The sequence below is a fragment of the Mesoplodon densirostris genome, chromosome 8 (assembly GCF_025265405.1).
Source record: "Mesoplodon densirostris isolate mMesDen1 chromosome 8, mMesDen1 primary haplotype, whole genome shotgun sequence".
Lineage (NCBI taxonomy): Eukaryota > Metazoa > Chordata > Mammalia > Artiodactyla > Ziphiidae > Mesoplodon > Mesoplodon densirostris.
Genome location: NC_082668.1, coordinates 64,587,626 through 64,611,689, shown reverse-complemented (window position 1 = coordinate 64,611,689; position 24,064 = coordinate 64,587,626). Strand labels below are relative to the sequence as shown.

The 24,064-nt window shown below is 39.4% G+C and overlaps 1 protein-coding gene across 1 annotated transcript in view; it reads right to left on the bottom strand.

Annotated features, from left to right (window-relative positions):
• Positions 1-7,432: 7,432 nt before the first annotated feature.
• The window catches only part of ARHGAP15 (Rho GTPase activating protein 15), a 591,169-nt gene continuing 574,537 nt past the window's right edge, over positions 7,433-24,064 (bottom strand). The window contains exon 13 of the mRNA XM_060106959.1: positions 7,433-7,616. Within this exon, the coding sequence (XP_059962942.1) occupies positions 7,433-7,616 (184 nt within the window). The remainder of the gene's footprint in view (positions 7,617-24,064) is intronic.

Here is a 24,064-nt window from a genome sequence, read left to right as displayed (position 1 = left end):
TGTTGATTCTTCCAATCCAAGAACATGGTACATCTCTCCATCTATTTGTATCATCTTTAATTTCTTTCATCAGTGTCTTATAATTTTCTGCATACAGGTCTTTTGTCTCCTTAGGTAGGTTTATTCCTAGATATTTTATTCTTTTTGTTGCAATGGTAAATGGGAGTAAACCCTATATTTGACAGAGCAGGGGAAGTGAACGGAAGATGCTGCTGGGTGTCCCGGACGCCTGGACTCTTCCAGATCTGATACAGGACGTCAGAATTTGCATGCATGTTAGACTTGCATGAGTCAGGTGAGCGAATCTCACCGACTCTCCGCTGAGCTATTGGAGAGAAGTATTTCTTGTGCACTTAGACTTCAAGAGAGGCAGTTGAAGGCCTATCTGGTTTTTATTATTTTTTTTTTTTTTGCGGTACGCGGGCCTCTCACTGTTGTGGCCTCTTCCGTTGCGGAGCACAGGCTCCGGACGCGCAGGGTTAGCGGCCATGGCTCACGGGCCCAGCCGCTCCGCGGCATGTGGAATCCTCCCGGACCGGGGCACGAACCCGTGTCCCCTGCATCGGCAGGCGGACTCTCAACCACTGCGCCACCAGGGAAGCCCCAGGCCTATCTGTTTGATGATCCTTTGCAGGTGGGACTAGGACTCAGTACAGATACCAGTGAGTTGAGACTACATAGAACTTGTGGTGACTAGCTGATAAGAAACCCGATGGTGGATCAGAGTAGTATTTAATGTTGCTTATGTTCTGAGTGTCTGTCTTGGTTCACTCATCCAACAAGCGCATACTGAGTACCAACTCTGGGCTTAGTGTTACCTCTCTCCCTCACTGCTTTCCTAACACTCTCCTAATTGAATGAGGAGTGTTCTATAGAATCCAGCTGCTTGCTTAAGAATTTCGTGGACCCTGCATGCTTCACTTCAAGCATAAGATAGCAAAAAGCAGCTGGATGAGTCTACAAGGGATGTGTGTGTGTGTGTGTGTGTGTGTGTGTGTGTGTGTGTGTGTGCGCGTGCACGTGCGTGTGTATCCTTCTGCCAGGTCTCTCACCGAGACAGCTAGACGTTTTCATTTTGACAACACTGCTACAGAAAATTGTCATCTTTTTGTACAAGATGTTCGCTGTAGTCTCATCATTTGGGTGATTCAGGATCACTCTCCAGCAGCATGAGACACAGCGTGTTTTGATGCCTGCCTCTTTTTCAATTATATCTAAGAGAAAGACTGCTGGGGACCCATTTTTTTTTCATCTTGCACAGGACCCCCAAAGGGCTAGATTTAATTTCAATACAATATTAAGCGGTATGATATGATGAATTATAACAGGACATTGACAAATACAATCCAACACAGGATAATATGATGTAACATAGAGTAGAAGCCACCCAAACAAGCACTTTTAAAGATGTGGGCAAGGAGGCTTCCATGCCGTCCTCTCCATAATGTAGTGACATGGTCGGTACAACGTAGAAAAATGAAATGGTACGTGAATATTCAAATTATAATAGCAATAACATGAATGAGATTTAGCCATCTACTCATAACAACAAAGGTACTCTGTATTTCTTTGGGGAAATACATAATATCCCTCTTGTTCTTTCATGAAAATTAGTGTGAAAGTGAAACTCTCATCAGGTGTTTTAACAGGGGAGGGAGGAGTTCCTCACATATGGGGTATAAATATTTAGGTGTTCATCTGCTTACATTTCTTCATCATTTTTCTTTTCTAATTGAGCGAGCATATATGGTCTAGTGGTTAAGGCAGGGGCCTCTGGAGCCATATTATATAGATTCAAACACTAACCTGACACTTACTAACTATGTGAACTTGGGTAACTTCATTGCTTTTTCCCCTCAGTTTCCTCAAGTATAAATCAAGGATAATAGAAGTACCTTCCTCAACAGACTTATGAAGATTAAATGCAGCAGTATGTATAAAGTGCCGTTCCTGACTCTTAACAAGCACTCAAGAAATGTTCGCTAATCAAAAATTAGTCATTCCAGGACTAATTTTCTTTGGTGGTCCTCTGAGTGGCCAGAGAAGCCACACTGCCCTGAGAGAAGGGGGAGACATCAGAGCAGGTGAGATAGAAACGACCTGATGATCATCTGGGAATCATGCTGGTGGAAGAACGCGGTAGCATGTGTGCTCATCTGACTTGGGTATGACTTTGTCCAAATATCTTAAGACGTTACTGTCAAATGTCGAATCATGTCAGAATACCAGAATCGGCTCTGCCCCAACCCAGAAAAATTCATCTGGAAAGCGGCCTGCTAGAGGAGTCCTGTGTAACAACAAATGCTGCTTTGCACGGAGCAGTCGTAATTCAGAGGTGGCGGGTGAAGCTCAGAAATGCAGTAGGATGATGCTCCTTAGTATTGGTTTCTGAATCTTCTGCCACTGTCTGAATTCAGATCTTTGTTAATAGTACGATGGCAATAATCTGTCTGGCAGTGGTGCCTATTATTTCTCCCTGCTTCAAACTGTAATTCATAAAGTTGCCAGGAGAATCTTCACAGCTTTGCTAAAGTCACTTCGCTGCTAAACAACCTTCAGGGTCTCAAAATTGACTATGGACTTAATATAAAACCTCTTGGTATGACATTTGAGGCTTTTTGGAGTCTGGTTCCAACTTGCCTTCTCTTCATCTTCAGAAGATCATAAAGTTAATTGTAGGTCAATAAGCCTGAAATCTATCATCTACCTCCAGACGGAGGTAGATGGGACAACTTCTATTTTCACAGTGTATTACCTGTTTTAATTTCCTTCACATGATTCCATTAGACAGCCTTAAGAGGTGAGATAAGGCAAATATGATTCTATTTCATAAACTGAAAAACTGAGACCCAGATAGAGTAAATAATTTGCCCAGGACCTAAATGGCAAGTTCTCCTAAGTGCTTATTTCTTAGTTTGCTCATTTTCTGTTCTTATCCATTGTTCTGGCTTATTTACGTATCCCCACTGTTTGCTTCATGTGCTACTATTTTCTGGGGAGCTGGCTTTGCAACATCGGAAGGTTTGACAACACTGTGTTGAAAAAAAATGGACGTCCTCGGGCTGAGTCAGCTTAGATACGTTTTATTATGTGCCCTTAAAAATCAGGTTTCACATAAGTTTCTGAGTTTCTGGCTTTTCATGAAAGATCTGAAGGTCTGGCAACATTGTGCCCACGTGCCCATATAAGCAACACCAGCTTGGGCTGAGAGGAAGCCGGCCCTTCTGTCCAGGGGTGGAGCTTGAGTTCTCCCCAGGGGCTACACTTCCTAATACATTGTCTGCTCTTCTTTACAACTTATTTACATTACTGCCCGGCCCAAGTAAGCATTTTAGTTTGCAACCCTTGGTTTGAAGAAAAAGAAAAAGATCCACCTATTTTCTAAAGATGAGAGGAAACAGTTTAATTGAGGAAATAATATGTGATTATTATGTTTGAACAAAGTCTTTTCTTTTTTGTTGGTTTATTATTATTTTTTCATATTAAGATTTGAGTTTCCCAGGAGAGAGTTGATACTGTTTTGGTTTTATTTCTCATTTTTGACAACAGAGCAATTTGACCCAGAACTCTTAGTGACAGTCCTTTGGGCAGAAAATCTTCGTGGGACCTTTTAACTTAGGAATTGATGGGGTGATTAACTTATAATTCACAAAAAAAATGTGGAAAAGAGAAGTACAGGTCAATTTCTAGTTGTGTTAAACTGTAAGGACAGCACCAGTGGCAAGTGGTTATTCCCTTTTAACAGCTTTTCTAATTTCTCTTAATTGGATCCTTGTTTTCTAATTGGAGAGAGAGAACTATCACATGGTTTTCAGTTACTAGCTGTGGCATGGTGATCCTGTCATATGGCACATGCTAAGTAAAGTCAGACCTGCAACATATAAGATGGAATAAATACCATCTCCAAGAAGCTCTGTGTGTGAGTAGGAAAGAGGGGCAAGCTCCCGTGTCCTGGGAGGTAAAGCCATGCTGCAATGGGACATGCTAACTAGCCTGATTTTCCAGGGAGACTGCTTTGGACTTCCATTATGTTAAGGTTATGATTTCTTTAAAATATTTGTTCATGATAATATATAAATGCTTCTAAGAATACAAGATTATCTCTTGCATTCCTAGAAACCGTTAAAAGCTGTACACACACACGTAAGCACACACACGAGAAAACGCCAGTGTCCTCCAAGTACCTTGTTTTCTTCTGCCCACTGGTGAATTTAGAGATTCTCTTTCTAAGAAACAAAGTTTCTCATTTTACAACGTCCACTGGATCTCTTTTGCCTACAGGGTAAAATCTAAATATTTTATCACGTCTTGTATCTGACTCCAACTCTATTCTCCAAAATTGCCAGGCATGTGCTTCACATGAGCTTCTTACTTTTCCTTGGAGAGGTTAGATCTTTCACAACTCTGTTCATGCCATTCCTGCTCCCTAGTGTGTCTTCTACATTTTTCTTTGGTTAATTTTACTCATTGGTCAAGGCTAGGTTGAAAGGGTTACCTTCCTAGTGAAGCTTCACCTGACTCTCCCAGGCACAATCAGTTTTTTGGTTCTTTGTCAACCACTAAACTTTAACACCTCTGTACTAGCTTCTGCTCATTCACCCATTCAAAAATACTTTCTGATGAATAAAACTGGAAAAAATACTTTTTGAGCATCTCTGTGTAGAGGTGCTAAACCCTGGGGCTACATGGTCACTAAGAGGGCTGACCGCCTGATCTGGTATTGAACTGTAACTAATCCTTAGGTGATTGTTTCCCTTACTGGACTGTGAAACTGCCTAGTGTAGTAATATTTGCCTTACTTTGTATTCGATCAGCAGAGTCTAGACTTACACCTGGATTAAATAAGGTGATAAAGAAATGCTCATTGTCTTTAAATGTCTTCTTGATGGAGAATGCTGATCAGTTTTATAAAATCTAACCCCTCAGTGAGGCAACCTAGTATACCTACAATCTTGGCTTTTAAACTTGGAACAGTTGAAATGAGCATCATCGTTGTCCCTGAGATGTTATGGAATCTAATGACCTTTCGGTGTAAACTTTTTTACGCTTCTAGTGTGTATAAGTCAGATCCTGTGATGGGCGCTTTGGCTCAGCACCTTGGAATGGTCTTCTTCCAGAGAGGAAACACAGTCTTTGATTAAATGCCCTTAGCAGGCAGGGACAGGACACAGCTGGGGTTTGAATAAGGCTAAATCCCATCAGATTGGAAATCAAGAAGCTGCTGCTTTTGAAGATCACAAATCTGGAAAGCAGCAGAGGCAAGGGGCTGTGAGTCCCTGCTCAGAGAAGGTACTGCCACTTCTCTGGGGCTGCTAGCCCTTCTTCTCTCTGGCTGTTGCTCCCAGAATTACTTTAAAGATGGACACAGGAAGGGATAAGATTTTAACACTTGGACTACTAAGAAGTAATGAAAGTCTTGGAGAAGACCTGATTAAGAATATGAAATGTCATGGAAATGAGAAGGATTTGAGTGCCAGAAACTCTTGTTTCATGTCTCCATGTTTTTCTGAAAGGCACAAGCACAACTTTGAATAAAAGAAGAGCTTAAAGCTGCAAGTCTGTTAGCTCATTGCTACCAGCAACTTTAGATCATGGGGTTCTGCCTCATGTGACTTTCCTTGGCTTTGTGGTATTTGTATATGTCCCACTCCATGAAACCACACTTCAGCATTTATTGTGGTCGCTTGTGTTCTTGGCCATCAGCCAGCTTACTGGCGCCATTGCCAAAATGAAGACATTCAACAGGGGTAAGGGAAACCTCTCCTTCCTCAGGCAGCTCCGTGGATGCTGGAGCTGCGTGCACATCTGGCTGTCTCTCGAGCAGCCGCTCTCCCTCCACCATATACCCCACCCATGCAGACAGCCCAGGCCTCTGAGTTCCTTATTGCTCTAAGTGTTTGCTCTTGGATCCGTGCTTCACGTGTTTTATTTACATGCTTTATTTTTCATTTTATGAACAAATCAATAACTAGACTTACTCTTTATTGCACTGGATTAGCTTTATTTATTCCGTTTGAATTTGATTAAAAAGCTGTCAAACATAAGTCTACATTTTTATCAGCAGAATAATTTCACAAAACCTGCTATGAGATGTGTTCAGCTAGAACACAGTTTTCAAAATAAAACAATGTTTGATATATTCTAGACAGTTACCCTTTTGTTTATCCATGACAACTGAAATTAACCATCAAATGGATAAAGCAATCCAAGTCCAGTCAAGTCATCCTTAGGGCGTATGAAAAAAAAGTCTTTTTAAAAAAAGTTCTTTCTAGATGGATTTAATGTAATTCACCAATAAAGCATCCTCAGAAGCATAATAAAAATTCTACATAAAATGACATAGCCAGGGAAAAGGAAGATATACAGTTTGAAGAAGATTCAAAATAGATGTTAACATTAAAAATGAGCAGTCATGCAATTCCTGTATAATATAAAGATCAGAACTGCAGGGCACTAATTTTGCTTCTCATTTATAAGACAGTATGTTTATGGGACTGCAAATAGTATATGTAAAAAAACATATCCAGGGCTTCCCTGGTGGCGCAGTGGTTGAGAGTCCGCCTGCCAATGCAGGGGACACGGGTTCGTGCCCTGGTCCGGGAAGATCCCACATGCCGCGGAGCGGCTGGGCCCGTGAGCCATGGCCGCTGAGCCTGCGCGTCCAGAGCCTGTGCTCCGCAACGGGAGAGGCCACAACAGTGAGAGGCCCGCATACTGCAAAAAAAAAAAAACCCCAAAAAACATATCCAATGGCAAATGTTTTGACCTGCCATTTTTCTTCAGAAAAAATGCCATTCAACATGTATTTGTAAATTTCAGCATCTAGCACCAAGGATAGCTGGACTAGATTTACACTTAACGAAAAGGTTCTTGAAAGAGGAAATATGTCTACTTTGGTTGAGATCCTGATTTCCTTTGTTCTATTTAAAAAGTATTCATTTCTGCCTTCTCCCCTCTTTTGGTTCTACTCGTGTACCTGTGGGTGTATGGGCAGAGGCTTGAGGCAGCCAGGGTAGTGAAGAGGCTCACCTGTGTGGACACATACCCACACTCTCAATCACATTCACACTCACACTCACTCACATGGCTACACATACACAACCACACATCCAATGCCCGGGAGTCGAATTAGGGCTATTTTTGGATATGTGCTGTCCTCTGCACACTATTTTATAGCAGGGAGCATGCATAATGTATGCCTAGAAGTGCTGGAAGGCACAACACTGAAGGGGTTAATGTAGAACACATATAGGCAAATATTGTCAACTATTTTATTCAAATGTTTGGAACTTAAACACAAAGTCATCATTAAGTTTTCACAAAATGAGGCATCTGTCTCTTGAAAGGAAAAAATATTTCAGAAATATGTTTACAGAAACGTAAAAATATTAGGCATCGAGACAGATGTGAACATAGTAACTCGCCTTGTCTGTCAGTCTTCCTCCGAGCCAAAGATCTTACTGTACTCGCTCAGCATGAGCTCGGCGATCTGGTTCTGGTACACCATGTGCACCGCCATGTTCCCTGTCTCGTTTTCAGCTCGCAGAAGGGTGGGTCCAAATACAATCCCTAGGCTTTGTGTGGACATGAGGTTCTTGGATGCTTCGGCCACTATCCTATGAAGAGAGAGAGACAAAAAAAAAGACCCACTGGAGTTTGAATAAAATTGTGGCTACTTTTGAATTATAAAGTTCTGTGCTCTTGAATCCTTTTTCTTCCTTAAATTTCAACTTAAAGAAGGAGAATAAGGGCAGTGATTGGCTTTGGCAAAACACAGAATGCAACACAAGCAAAAAAAAAAACAACAGAAAAATTCAGGTTCCAGAAAAACCACTAGACCACAGCATTATTTAATCTTCTACTCTGTGTGCTTTACTGTATGGAAATAGAACCTATGACTTTTGGGGGGAGGATTCTATCCCCATAATACCTGGCCATTGTGGGTGCTTAATAAATGTTTGTGGAATGAATGAATGAATAAATTAGCAAAAATGACAAAAATTACTGTGGAGAGTTAACAAGATTCAATCTGTGAAGTGGTTATAGTCAATGGAGGAAACAGGTCAGACATGCACAGAATATATAAGAAGCCAAACACAAAAAAACCAGAACAATAGATACATAATTCATGATGGAAGGACCGAAAAAATAATTAAGTTTTTAGTGATTAGCATGAGTAAAGTATTCCTGACAAATGCTAACTGAAATATGTTTTGTAGAGAGGGTAGGTTCTGGGACATTTAGGTGTATAACAAAATTCTAAGTGTCCCTACCCATTTTACTCAATTTAGCTCACATCTCAATAAAATGCAGAAGCCTGTGCCATTTGCACAGGAGAAGAGTCCCACTGGAATCAAAGAAATGTTTGCTTATGTGAGGACTGTGGAGAGCTGGAATACCAATGAAACATTAGGATGTGGTTTTATTACTGGTAACGTCTTGCCTGCTTCAACACGGGACTCTTAAAAAGAAAATAAAGCCCCTTCCTATCAATTGAGACTTTAACATAAAAAAAAATAATGCTTATTCTCACCACTGAAACCTCCTTGGTTTTATATTAAAATTAGGTTTTAGTGATGATAGGGATATAGGGAGAGCACATGGAAGGACAGGGTGCTAAGAAATACTGTATCTGCATTCCTCCAGAACCCCGACCCAAGGGAAATATAAGCTCAGAGAATAAAGTGGGGCAAAAGAATACTTTCCTGCAAGGCAGTGGGGCATCCAGTCTCAGAGCCCACTGGGGCACTGGCTGAGCTCTAGCGGACTCTGGTCTGTGTGGGCCTACCGAGTCCCCACTCAGAGGAGGCAGGAGGAAGGAAGACTTGCTCTCTTTCCATCTCTCCACAAACCCAGATCTCTGACATACCATTTCTGTGACCAAGAGCCCATGCCTTCTCTCTCCTGAAAGAGACTGAGGAGGGCCAAAGCCTTCAATTTGTGACTCCCCACAAGATGTCAGCAAGATGTCCTTGACCTGATCAATATCGGTAGTAATCAAGCAAAATCAAGTATTATTCTAAGCAATTTTATTTATGTATGTATTTATTGGCTGCAGAGGCATGTGGGATCTTAGTTCCCTGACCAGGGATCAAACCCGCACCCCTATTCTGTAGTGGAAGCACGGAGTCCTAACCACTGGACCACCAGGGAAGTCCCTATTATTTATTTATTTATTTTTTTTCTTTTTTTTCTTTTTTTTTTTGCGGTATGTGGGCCTCTCACTGTTGTGGCCTCTCCCGTTGCGGAGCACAGGCTCCGGATGCGCAGGCCCAGCGGCCATGGCTCACGGGCCCAGCCGCTCCGCGGCATATGGGATCCTCCCAGACCGGGGCACGAACCTATTTATTTTTTATTTAATTTAATTTTTAAATTGAAATATAGTTGATTTTATTCTCAGCAATTTTTTGGTCTCATTTAATCTTCATAACAATCCCATGAGGTAATATCTATTATTTAAGCCCTTTTGACAAACGAGAAGACTGAGGCCAAGAGCAGCAAAGTGCCTGATATCACACAGAGCTGAGGCTCAGACCCAGGCAGGTGGGTTGCAGCTCCTGTGGAAACATCATTGCCCTGGGGTGTGTTATGGCTCCTATGCTTAATAACTGGGCTGACTTGTCACTCTACCATCCTCCACATGGTTATAGGTCCTTCCATAAGGGGGTCTGGAGTTTTATTCCTCACAGCAGCATTGTGATTGACAGCCTGGTTACAATGGATTTATTGTGGGAAGAATGACTCTTCAACTTGGACTAAATATTCAAGAAATTCTGCCTCCCATTTTCACTTTTCTTCTCCTTCAAATGGAAAGCATTTGTACCTGTGAGTAATGTTGACATGACTACATTTCTGGAAGGGATTCTCACATTTAAAGTATCAGTGAGTTATCAGAGACTTCAAGTTTAGAGTTTCCTTTGCAATGTAAGAAACTGTGCCACTTTGTTACTACATTTACCAAAAGTCTGTAGAATGATTTTAAAACACTCTCCTAACCTGGAGTAGGCACAAATGGAGTGGGGCTTTGCTTCTCTTTAACACACCTATTTACCTTGGCTTAAAGTCTCTCTTGAGCCTCTCCCAGACCTCTTGATTATAAAAATCACTTGTATGATTCATTGTGAAGGAAGACAGTTTTTCTCTTTTGGATTTAAAGTAATTCCTTTTTGGGATGCTAACTCATTCATTGACTATGCCACAATAATAATTTAAAATTTTGTTAAACAAATATGGAGAGAGATAACATAACTGATCAATTAATTATCTATTAGGTAAAAGTTGCTTTAAAAACATTACCCATAGGCAGCAAAGGTCTAAGCTGATAAGAATTATCTAGCAGAGAACAGGGCTCAGAAGGCATGGGGCATGAAGATGGTAAAATTAAAAGCAAAAGCCTAGGGCTTCCCTGGTGGCGCAGTGGTTGGGAGTCTGCCTGCCGATGCAGGGGACACAGGTTCGTGCCCCGGTCCGGGAAGATCCCACATGTCGCAGAGCAGCTGGGCCCGTGAGCCATGGCCGCTGAGCCTGCGCGTCCGGAGCCTGTGCTCCGCAACGGGAGAAGCCACAACAGTGAGAGGCCCGCGTACCGCAAAACAAAAAAAACAAAAAAAACCCAAAAGCCTATTCAAGTATGAAGGTGGATGGCTGATATAGGGCCAACAGGGGAGAAGAAGAACATTAGGACCTGGAGTCCAGGGAGACTGAGAGGGGAAAGGGGTGACCTCAAGACAGATTGATGATGGGAGATATAGTTTCCTAGTTAATAATGGCTATAATTTCAGTCAATAGCAGGAACAATGAGATTTGGGGTAGCTGGGAGCCATAATTGTGTCAAACTCAAGGTGAGGCTAGAAATCAAGGGACGTCCAAGAGCTGATTATTGGAGGGGGACAGTTGTGGCTGTCATTATTGGAGATTATGGGGGTAGAAGCTGGAAGAGGTCTAGGCTACCTGGAGGAACTGGTGTGACTGGAGGGGTCTCCAGGGCATACAGGAAAGATATAGCTGGTGGGACTTGAGCTGTGAGAGGAGAAAAAGAAGGTTGAAATGGGACTAGATTATTTTTTAATTTTCCCAGGGTTCTTTATGGTTTTCTTGCTCAGCAAACGTCCTGATCTGAGAATCCAGAGCAGGACCAAATCTAGAGGAAAGCAAGGCTGAGTTTCAATGGAGTGAAGAGTAGGAGGCTACAGTGGGCTGTCAGAGCCCCCCTCAGGGAAACGATTCTCTCTTGGCCAGCAGATCATGGGAGAGGACTCCTGTAATGGATTTCTGCCAATTCATCAGTTTCCTAAATTTCCCAGGGACAAGTGTTCACTTTGAGCTCTTCTGCGTGTGTAAATGTGGAACATTCATGCCATCTCAACCTGTGTTATTTGTGTCCATTTCTCTTCACACTCTCCATGTGACTTTAATAAAACCAGTTTTAACTAATGGGTGCTTTCAAGTAATCTTGTTACAAGTAGATTTTACCAAATAACATTTAGTCTTGTATTCTTGTTATATTTGAATTACTGCAGGTTAAATTTTCTTAGCACCTTGGAATTTTTTCCAAGTTGGGAAAATTAAGTTACTTGCAATAACTTTTAGAAAAATCAAATGTAGTTAAGAAAGAATGTTAAGAAAATGTGGACGTGTATTATACAGAATGCATGCTTTCTTGCCTATTCTGTTACAAAACGTGTGCTTGTGTGTGTGTGTGTGTGTGTGTATGTATTTCATTGGCAATTTATGTTCTGAATATCAACCAACCAGTAGTTGGTATATTGAGAAATCAATCAATCTTTAGGTTAGAAAAGATGCTGAGGGTGAAGACTATTTTGGGGTCTAAGTCACCAACTACTGAACTATATGATTCATGTAGATAGGCAAAAATATTCTCACATCAACATTCACATTAGATTAAACCCCTTTATAGTAAAGAGTGGTGATAGATATTTCTAGCAAAGAAGGCTCCCAAACTGGGGATGTCTGGAAAATGTATTCATGCTGTTATGGATGTATTCATGCTGTTATAGACTTCACTATTCAAATGTGAACTTACCTACTCTGTACCTCAACAGACTCTTAAATAGTTAAGTGGTTGATTTAGGACCACATAAGTAGTCAACCACAATGTCAAAATACAGCTAGAATACAATCCTACGAAATTATTCAAGTCTCAGTTTTTTACCTCAGATCAATGGGTGTCATAATTTCCACTCTCACTGTGAGGACTAGCTGGGCATTGCAAGTGTCATGATTTCTGAAGGCTTCAACTAGTAAAACATATGTAGAGGAGAAATAGAGGCTATCGAAAGAAATAAAAGCCCTGCATGGAAAAAGATGCAATCTAGTATGTAAGATGGAAAACGCTCAGAAACAGTAAGCTGTACTTCCAGTAGCTTAAAATGCAGTTGAGTTGTATTATTGGAGGGGAGGGATCTGATTCAGAAACCAAATACATTTTTACTATGGGTTTGGCAGTACTTCCAAGACAGCTTTCACTAAAGTGAGTTCTGCAAAACACCATCTCTGTGACATACTTCACAAAAATAGCAATCTGGAGTAAGAAAAGTTTTGGAGAAAATTATATGCCATTTTTCTTTCTTGGAAATTTACAATGCACAATAGCGTAATAAAGGCTCTGACAAGTCCTGCAGAAAACTAACCCTGTTCATCTTTGTGTAACTCTTGTGTTCCCTAACTTACTTGCACGTTGTGGGTCCTCTTTCTTGAGAGACAATAAGCAGCATATGTTAAGAAATGTTACTTCTAGTGTGCTTTGCTAAGGATCTACTAAGTCTGAAACATTATGGATTTTACCCTCCTATGCCACCCAGGCTTCAGAACTCCGTAGCAGCTAATTCAAAGAGGTCAGATTGTGGTCATTTCTGGCAAGTTCCACCCCTCTGGTAGGGCTTAGATTTCATCTGGCCTTAAACTCCATGACAGTGTTGTAAATTTTGAGCTACAATTTAACCTGTTTTCAGCAAAGAAATGAAAGAAACTCCCTTTTTAGGACAAAACAAAGGCCAAAAGGCAAAAGACCACATCTGAATGAGAAAGGTAAGAGCAGAGACATGGTTGAGAGATTACCATACAGTAAATTGATGGATGGTAAGAAGGTGCAAAAACATTTAGATCTTAGATCAATATTTGGAAATTCTTCTACATGTTTGTTTACTCACCATTAGATTATTCCCAAGAAATCCTTATAGCAAAGATACGTGATTTGCAGCCACATGAAGAGCTCAAAGTTTAGTGCCTGTGAATGCTTGACTAATAGGAAAAAGACCCCAAACTGCAACTCTTTTGAAAAAGGCTATTTATGAACACAGCTTAGTTTAAAATAGCCTGACAAAAATAATTATGATTTTATGAATTTGTTCACAAAATAGCACTTGATATGTGTTCATTTTAAAAGAAACTCTTATACCGTTAAGTAAATTCAAGTTTATAAAATCTTGAAGTGGGTAAGAATTCATTTTTCTGGCAAGAGATCAGAAAGGTGATATACAGTTTACAGCATAAGAGGGAGAAGAAATGCCAGAGCTACTTTTTGTTGGGCCCAAATGGACGGAGCAATGATCCATCAATTTTAGATTATTTTAGAAACAATCTATAACCCAGAGCTATAGATGCTGGACCCCAGACAAAAAAAATCCTCAGAGCCTCATGCTGGGTAAGTTTTTCCAAAAGTGAGCTGAATTGCTAACTCAAAGGAATTTCTTAGTTGCTTAAAATCACAGCCAAATGATTCAAAATGAAAGAGAGATTTACTATAAAACTAAAAATTAATGCTGAATTAAGAAGACCAAAGCATTTAATAATAGTCCAGCTCCAAACAGATATATGGATGCAAACTTCCTTTTAAGTTTGCGCTTTGCTGTTACCATAGTGACTTGCAAAGCAAGTAGAAAGCCACATAATTGCCTGCAGAACAAGCCTCAGGTTATTGAAGGTGTACTAAAAATATTCCCTTCCCTATCTCTGGATTGCTGTGATTTTCCAACACACATAACTTTAGGATGGTTTAACTTGAATGGGGAAAGTGCAGTGGTAAACGTACTTTTGCCATCAGGTCACACTTGCAAAATACAGCTCATCCACTGTATGTGAAATGTTAATTGTGACTTTGACCATTTCAGTGAAGAGAGGCTGTTAAAAATAGAATAAATTTTCAATGTGCTCAACTTATGTTTCCTATGTGCTATAACTACTTGGGGGGGGGGGGGTCCATGCTAACCATATGCTTGCCTACTCTCAATTTGCACAAACTATACTGCTGTCTACACTGGCCTTTTAATTTTTTTTTAAAGATTGGGGACTTAGCAGGAATTCTACCTTCTCCCTTGAAGTCATGGTTGTATGTTAGAAAATTTTTCAAATATTGCAAAAGCAGAAGAGCATTCACAAATGTTTTTGCATTTAATACTAATGTATTTCAAGGTGGTCATTCACTGGTGATCCAGTCATTTTTTATATGCAAATTTATAAATTAATTGATTTAAACTAATTGTAAAGTCTTCAATTTTATACTTAAATATCATATTAGTATTGTTTTCCAAAGTAAGCAAAAAACTATCCTCCTAGGGCCTCCCTGGTGGCGCAGTGGTTAAGAGTCCGCCTGCCGATGCAGGGGATACGGGTTCGTGCCCCGGTCTGGGAGGATCCCATATGCCGCGGAGCGGCTGGGCCCGTGAGCCATGGCCGCTGGGCCTGCGCATCCGGAGCCTGTGCTCCGCAACGGGAGAGGCCACAACAGTGAGAGGCCCGCATACCGCAAAAAGAAAAAAAAACAAAAAAAAACAAAAAAACTATCCTCCTAAAAGGGAATTACTGCTATATTCTGACATTTTTGCTTTTAAATTATCTTTAAAGCTATGTGTATGTAATTCTTTCAAAGCACATCATGGAAAAGGTACTTTATATGGCAGTCGCACATTCACAGGTAACATGGCCTTATTCTTTGCATTTATTGAGTACCCTCTTTGCATTGATTTCATTGCAAAAGACTGAAACATTTTCAATTATTCACTTGTTTCATATTTATATTGATTGGCCATTACAGGGAGAGTCTAATGTATCTTTAAAGCAATATTCAGAACAATAAGATAGGAGGAGTGATAAAATAAAAAAAGTGACTAGGGCTCCCCTGGTGGCGCAGTGGTTGAGAGTCCGCCTGCCGATGCAGGGGACATGGGTTCGTGCCCCGGTCTGGGAAGATCCCACATGCTGCAGAGCGGCTGGGCCTGTGAGCCATGGCCGCTGAGCCTGTGCATCCGGAGCTCCGCAACGGGAGAGTCCACAACAGTGAGAGGCCCGCGTAACACACACACACACACACACACACACAAAGTGACTAGCCCATAGACTTCAAAATGTCTTATTTCTGGTTGGAATATGTATTCTATAAGGTGATAACAACCATGGATAAAATGGGATATCATAGCCAAAGCCCTTACATAGTAGATAATACCAAAAGGAACACTAACAGTAGTTACTATTTGTTGAATATCTTTTATGTGCTAATCACTGTGCTTCAAATATATCACAATTTTCAAAGGTAGACTTAAAAATCAGCTTTAATTTCTTTTGTTATGATTATAAAGTAATACATTCTATTAGAATTTGAAAATTTAGTAAAGTATAGTAAAGAAAAAACCACACCAGCAACTGTAAACAGTAACTCAAGGTACCCATTATTCATTCATAAAAACCTGTTACTCAGTAGACCTGCTATTACTCAACACCTGCTAGGTGCCTGACGCTGTTCTGGATGCTGAGGATGGTGCAGTGAGTAAAACAAAGTGCCTGCCCATATGCAGCATACAATCTAGTGGGGGAACCAGACAATAAACAATACACTAATCAGTATATGGTGTGGTTTCAGGCACTGAGGTACTTCAAAAAAAATTAGAGAAGTGGTGGTTCTTCCACTGACCCTGGGAGGCTTTTAAAAGTTTCTCATGGCCTAGAATCCATCCCCAGAGATTCTTCTTTACCAAGAATGAGTGGAGCCTGGCTGGCTGTAGATAATACAGCCTCCAGATTATTCCACTGTGTAGAGAGGTGGAAAGTGCACATGTGGCAGATAAGGTGCTCAGAAGTTCTTTCTAAGGAAGGGACGCTGGGGCAGAGACCAGCTTATGTGCACAAACCAAGGGAAGGAAAACACCAGGCAGGGAAAAGTAGGTAGAAAGCCCCAGTGGTGAACCACCCCAGTGGCTGGTTCTAGGAATAGAGAAGAGGAGAGTGAGGCAGCGAAGGTAGGAGATGCTGTGGGTGGACTCATGGGCCTTGGTAAGGATTTAGGACTTAATTCTAACAGTGATGGGAATTCAACCTTGGGTTTTGAGCAAGAGAATAACACTGCCAGCATTTAATATAAATGTATAAGTAATTTATTTACATACATATTCAAGAAAATACTTTCTATAAAATTTTGTATTCAACGCTTTTCAGTTCTATCATGAGCAATTCCCATGTTTTATATAAGTAGTATATATTTTTTACTCATTATCTTATATGGGACAGAATGGGCTGTACCCTATGATTTCTTAATATAAGTGAAACTGATGTATTAAAAAATCTTTTTGTGTACTCTTTCTCCACATTTTGGAGTATTTCTTTAGGCAGTGGTTTCCAAATAGGGGCAACTACCCACTCCCACTCCCCCTATTAGGCATTTGCAATGTCTGGAGACATTTCTGACTGTCATGACTGGGTGGGGTGGGGGAGTTGAGTTGCTATGGTATCTAGTGGGTACAGGCAAAGGATGCTGCTAAACATTCTACAATGCACAGGACAGTCCCCAAAACAAAGAATTTATCCAGCCCAAAATGTCAATAGTGCTGCTGTTGAGAAACCCTGCCTCAGGGTAAAATAGTAGAAATGTAATAATTAGATCGATGGTTCTGAAACTTTACCATTCATGAGAGTAATTTGGAAACCATATGAAAGGCAAGTTTGCTGAACTTCACCTTCAGATTTTTGGTTCAGCACCTGTGGGGAAGGACTTGAGAATATGCATTTGTCACAAGTTCCTAGAGATGATACAACTGGTCCCGGGACCACACTTTGAGAACTTGCGCTAGATTAAGATATGGGTTCTCTTCTCTTAAAATATGATAACGTGGGATATGTAACATGACAACCCATAGTCCTGTTAGCATTATTATCATTTGGTTTTATTCTTTTTAAAATAATTGCTAACTTGATAGGTGAAAAATGATTGTCATTGTTTGAATTTAGGATTCTTTGAAGTTAGGAAATGGGGAAGAAGTTAAAAAAAGACCAGCCATGTGGCTTTTTTCTTCTGTGAACAATTGTTCATATCACCTGCCTTTTTCCTATTGAGAGCATATCATTTTATTTATTTACTTAATCCACTTACTTATTTTGTATAACAAAACTAACACATAGTCTTTAACAGTGTGCTAATCAGGAGTATGTAGAATAAAAAGGTAAAATACTCTCTGGTTTTCTAGTCAAACTCCTTCATGATAACTATAATTAACAGATGGGTGTTCCTTCTGGATGTTTTTCTATCTATCCATCTACCTATCTATATATATATATTTTCTTTTTAAAAAAGAGTGAGATAAAAAATACATAATATGGTACAATTTGCTTTTTTCCCCCTTAACTATATATCATGGGAATCTTTCCAAGTCAGTACATATAAAAATACCTCACCCTTTAAAAAAATGTTGTTACATTTCATAATATGGAAATAATTTATTTAACCATTCCCCTGCTGATGGACTTTTAGGTTGCTTCTAATTTTTTGCTATTACAGACAATGCTACAATGAACATCCTTGTACATAGAGATTTGTGAGTTTTTATGTATTAAGGTGCATAATACTTCATTACTTTTGTTGTACTTACATTCTCCCAATTCTTTTTTTCCTTAATTTTGTTTATTTAAATTTTGTGTGGTCATATCTGGCACTATTTCTTTTGGAATTTCTATCATTGTTTTTGTTATTATAAAATTCATCCATTTAAATAAATCAGATAAATGTCATTAATATTTTTTCCTAGTTTTAAAACATGATTTCATTTCATATCCTCTAATTCATCTCAGTATATTTTACTGTTTGAAATGTGATGGTAATCTCAATCTTCTTTTTCTTCAAAAGCTAGCTGATTCCCCCAGCCACATTTCTTGAATAAATTGCCATTCTCCATTGATTTGTGATGCTACCTTCCTACAACTCACAGACACACACACCTGGTATTTTTACTCTGTGGATGATTTCTGTGTGTATTCTTAACTAGTACTTTGCTGTTTAAATCATGATAACTTTAATATACATTAGGAATCTTCCCATTTTTTCTTTTTCAGATGGGAAGGAAAATTTTCAGATGGACAAAAGGAGCCTGAGAAAGATTGAATAATTTGATCAAAGTCATGTAGTTAAGTGGCAGTAGCACCTAGATGAAGATGCAGATCTTTATTACTCTGGGAGATAGATATTCTTTCCACAAATAACTAAGATTCAAGAATTTGGGGTTTGAAATCAAGGGGTTTCTTAATGTTGAGGTCTGAGGCAGACGTGGAAGAGAAGTGAGTCAGAAAGTCGGCACAAGTCTTGGGTGACATATTTTGATTTTTTAATCACCTAACTCACATCCAAGGATATATTTATAGAGATGAGAAGGGTGTTCAGGTGGAAGAAAAACCAAATTAATACATATTGTCTTTTTCTCCAGATTCACACAGTGTTTTAAACTTCTGAGAGCATTCACTTGTCACTGTGAAAAGAAATGCACTATTTGTGAGATTGGTTGAGAGTTTCAGCTATTGTTTCCCTTAGATGTTTTCCCTTAAGCTTTAAAATGGTTTTAGCCATTCACATTTGACCATGTCAGCAGTAAAAGAAGTCTTAATTTTTATTCCCTGAGCTCTGTTGATCTACCAATAACCATGGATAATATCACCATCCTGGGAAGACATTGCCCTGGATTTAGGGGAGAAAGGCTAGGAAATGTGTTACATGTTGGGAGTATTTTTAGAAAAGAAAAAAATATATAAGACTGTTTATTATTCTTTACTTGGAATTTGTCCAATAAGGCAGTTAAAACACTAGTATGTGCTAGTAATATTTTATATAGAACATTGGGGGTTGTGCGTGGATCAGCATTAATTAGGCCAAGCAGAATAAGGCACCTAATTATAAGACATTAGTGGAAAATATAACTTAAATATTTGCCTTGTGATGTTAGATAAAACTAAAAGGAATACTATCAATATGCAAAGTCAGGATTCATCAATCTCTTTTTTTTTTTTTTTTTTAATTTCTTTTCACATAGGTGAAGAGAACAGCTATTCCGCTAAGGGCATCTATCAAATCTTCAGCAGTTTTCTAGAAAATTGTTTCCTTATTTAAAAGGTCCCAGAATAGCTGAAAGAGAATCAGTTGTAGTTTGGGTGTCAGCATTCATTCGCCCACACTTAATTTTACTTTCTGAGGAAAAATAAGCTTTAGATGTTTTTCACAGTGACTTGACTCTAAGAGGCTGCACAAATAGAGGCTCCAGGGTGAATGTGTGAAGCAGAGTGACAGGCTCCTCAGTGACACAGGGCAGGGACTGATGGTGTTTTGGTTTGGAAAAAAGAACAATTAGGGAAGCCATGATGACTGAAAGCAAAAAGCCATGATATGGAAGAAAAAGTCTACTTTCCTCTAGTAAATCCAGTTCCTGGAATCAGCCCAGAGACAAATTTCAACTCCATACGATGAATTAGAGTTATGAAAATAGACTAGGCTCCTTCAAAAGATTCACAGTTATTATAGAAAATTTAGAAAATGTAGATGAGTCAAAATAGAAACTAAAACTCCCTGATAATTCCATCACTTAGATATTACTATTATTAATATTTGGTATAGATTTTTCCAAATGTATACTAGAAAAATAGGGGGACTATTTATCAAGGTTATTAAATATTCTGCACTTAAAAAGAACATGAGTTCCCCATCAGGAGGCATTCAGAGATGTTGCAGATTCCCGTATTGAATGGCAAAGTGAGTGACATTTAAAGTGTGGTTTGGTTTGGGCTTCCAGATTAATGACGAAAGAATGAACATTCTGGGAAAGTCAAACTATCGTTAGAGATAAGGTGGGATAATATATAATAACAGGTTTCTTCCCCACCCTTCCTTATGCCTCTTTCTTTTCTCCAAGATTCAATCAGCAGCATTGTGTCCTCAGGGGAGGGATGGTACAACAGAAAAGCAAAGAAAGTGCTTTGGATTTTTGTAAGCTAGGGCATTTGAATTGAAAAGGACTGGGCCTAAGTGCCCTGGACTCAGAGTTGCAGCAATGGCTTAACCAATAGATTGGAAGGTAGATCAAGAGCCAGGCTACCCTGCTGCCAGACAAGAGAAAGATTTCTCTGGATCGGTAGAAAGAGACTTAAAAAGAGAGCTGAGACTTTGGTGAGGTCCCATGAATGCGGCCCAATCCTGAGTCCTTCTTACCCCCCTTCCCTGGGGATGCAGGCTGTTGGAAGGTTTGAGGATTCTGAGATCAGATAGACCCGTATTCCCCTCCTTGGGGAAAACCTAGGGTTATAAAAAAATTCCAGACTTCCTCACGTTCAATGTATCAGAAACAAAGACAAATTACTGCATTGCGTATCTACGCAAAGGTGGCATAAGATAACTCCACAGTGTCTGTCTGACCAGTGACTGAAACCAAGACCTGAAAATGGAAGTTGGGGATGACGACAGAAAACCAGAAGGAAATGAAGACAAGCCAGGACAGGTGACAAAAGCCAGACACTTTCTACCCTGCTTATCTGCTTTACTACCTTTCTCTAGTAGAATGTAAACATCTTAAGGACCAGGACTTTATCTGTTTTTGTTCAGTGCTGTATTCCTAGACCCAGATTAGTGTTTGGCTCACTGAGTACTAGGTGCTCAGTAAATACTTATTGAAATACTGTATAAACGGATGCTCTCCCTGCCCCCCACCAAATGCTTAGGCCATACGTAGCCCTCCAGAACTAGAAAGGACCCAGGAAAATGTCTAGAAGTGTCTAGAAGACACTCTGAATGGACTAAATTTAGATCATTTAGAAGAATAGGGCTCACAGGGGAAATTAGTTTCAATTGTGGCACAATATTTACATTTCTGGCACACCTGAGTTTCATACCTACTCCAAGATGCTGAGAACATGAAGGCAGAGATGAACAGAGATAATATTTCTTGAGAGCTAGTTAAGGGCCTGTAAGTGTGCAGGGTGCCTTTCCTTCCCAAGTATTATCTGACAGTGAGTTTCTAACATGTACCCAGTTTGAACAAAACTGGTGAGAGGAGTTTAGAATAAAATGTAATTTTTATCTGGTTTATACTATGGATGGTTGAAGTTAAAGATAATGACACCATTTTTCTTGGCCATCTAAAATCTGACCATCAAGTTCTATTTTAGGTAAAATGCTTGATGTATCTGCAGAAATGCAAACCCCTTCAAAATGTTTACAATACTTGGCTTAAAGATAGAAACTATTTGTTTTGCTTTTACACACATGAATTTATTATAATCTGTAGTGTGGTGGAGAAATAAATTGTGCCAGTTTCTGCATCTGTCCTTGTACATATGGACATCAGGCTAACTCATGAGTCTATTGTTCAGTACACACCTCTGTAATCACCTGTTATGACTCAAATCTAGACCTTTTTGTGCCTCTCTCAAGTTTCATCTGCTGTTATCCATGCTGAGTTTTCATTCTTGCACATACATTTTATCATAATATTATATGTTAGTCATAAAGTATAATAGAGCTAAGAGGGATTTTGAATTTAAAACATTGTATAATGTGCTATAATTATTAAATATTAAAAAATTACTTCTATCCCACTAGAACTAAACCATGTGATTTGTGTGCTTTTAGTGAGTAAGGGGTGAGACTATAGGTAACCTAAGATATTTTTAAGTGTATATGAACCGAGCATAAATTAAATAAAGTGACACCAAGGCTGAAATAATGTAAGTAAGCACCAAGTGAAACACTGCAGTGAATTCAAAATAGAGTAGTGTACTGCTACTGATGGTTCCCCTATCCTGACATGCTGACTTAATCTGGCATCAGGAAGGAAGAGAACAGGATAAAGACAGAGAGAAGGATAAAGAGAGAAATGAAGATTGTTTTTAGTGTGATCATGACCAGGCCATTCATATTTCTCCTAGAGCCTGGAACCAATCTTATACTTATTGGAAGGTGTGACCTTTAAATATTCCTTACTTGCAAAAAGACAAATATTCTAGAAGCTCGGTGTTAGCTTGTGGAGGCATCTGTCCTGCTTGCTCTTTGCGTGGAGGTTACTGCAGGGGGGTTGAAAACTGTAGATGAGTAAATGTGTTGCTTATTCTTTACATTTGCAGACTTTAGGGTTAGTTCTCCTTGACAGCTCCCCGATTTCTTTAACGCAGCAAATCTTTAATCAGCCTAGATATGTTAAAATGTGATTTTTACAGCGAATTGACCTGAGTTGAGTACTTGAGTTGAAATGTGTATTTTTCACCCTCAAAAGCTGACTTGGAGGAAAAAAAAATCAGATATTCTATGATATACTTTGCCTTAGTGACAAGATGTTTTGGGGAAAATCATCCAAGCTTGAAATAAAATCTTTATTGAAAGTAATTCTACATTCATGCCAGTCAGATACATTGTAGGATTAGACTGGATATCCCAGGGGAAAACTACGGTATATGCACCAGGCAGAGTTGATTATTTGGACCTACTGTCAGTTCTTAACTTCCTGACAATGGCTGAAGCATTCACAACCGCTACAACTCTGTTTTCATCTTTATTTTGAGAGAAAGTTAATATACTTTACCTTAACTATGCCAAATGTACTGGAAAATAACCCAGTAATAAGATACACCCCGCCTACCAAGTGATATCTGTGTGTAGAGAGCATTTAGCTGTGCATTTTAAGGAAACAAATACAAGCAGCAAATGACAGAAAGATATCGTGATTATTTTTTCTACTTGAACTTTAAATTTTTTCTGGCAAAGCCTCCTGTGTGCTGTCTTAAAATCAACAATGTATACATGATTATGGAGCCAAATAAGTGGATTTCATTGAAAATTTCCTTCAAATGGCAGGTGGGGGAGGCTTTTCAAATTATTATTGCTAGAGTAATTTGGTTATCAATGTTATTTGGTGTCAAAAAGGAAGATACAGGGATGCCAGGTGACATTTGGCTCCATTTAGAGAATCAACAACAGCCTGGGATGTCACTTTTGAAAAAGTCATAAAATTGTTTCTTTGGATATAATTAACACTGTGACTAAAAAAGAGAGAAAAAGGCATAATTTCAAATTTAGATTTATAGCCTGATTTGCTGTGAAGACAAAACATCCTTGTAGTTCTAGAGGAAAGGAAAAGACATAAACCCCAATAGACGTTTGATAATAACAATGTTCAATTTAAAAATTCAGAACTTAATTTTGTAACTTTCATCTTTTGGTTATATATTTTAAAATGCTTTGCTTGCACATTATCAAAGAATGAAAGCAAAAGGGTGAGGTGGCCCATGACTCACAAGTATAAGGAGAGAAATGATGACTTACTCTCATGTTATAGAAAATGACAGCATACTCCCCTAGACAAAGAAGTCTCAAGGTGAAAAGAATATATGTTCTGAGAACTGTATTTCCTACCTGAGTAATGCATTGGTTAAAAAACTTAAGTTGAAAAAACTTTGTTTTTAAATTCAAAAAGATTATGAATGTCCTTCAATGGGTGAATGAATAAACAAACTATGGGATGGAATAATGGAATATTTTTTGATGATAAAAAGGAATGAGCTATCAAACCATGAAAAAATGTGGACGGGGCTTCCCTAGTGGCGTAGTTGTTGAGAGTCCGCCTGCCGATGCAGGGGACATGGGTTCGTGCCCTGGTGCGGGAAGATCCCACATGCCGCGGAGTGGCTGGGCCCGTGAGCCATGGCCGCTGGGCCTGCGTGTCTGGAGCCTGTGCTCCACAACGGGAGAGGCCACAACAGTGAGAGGCCCACGTACCACAAAAAAAAAAAAAAAAAAAAAAAAAATGTGGACGAA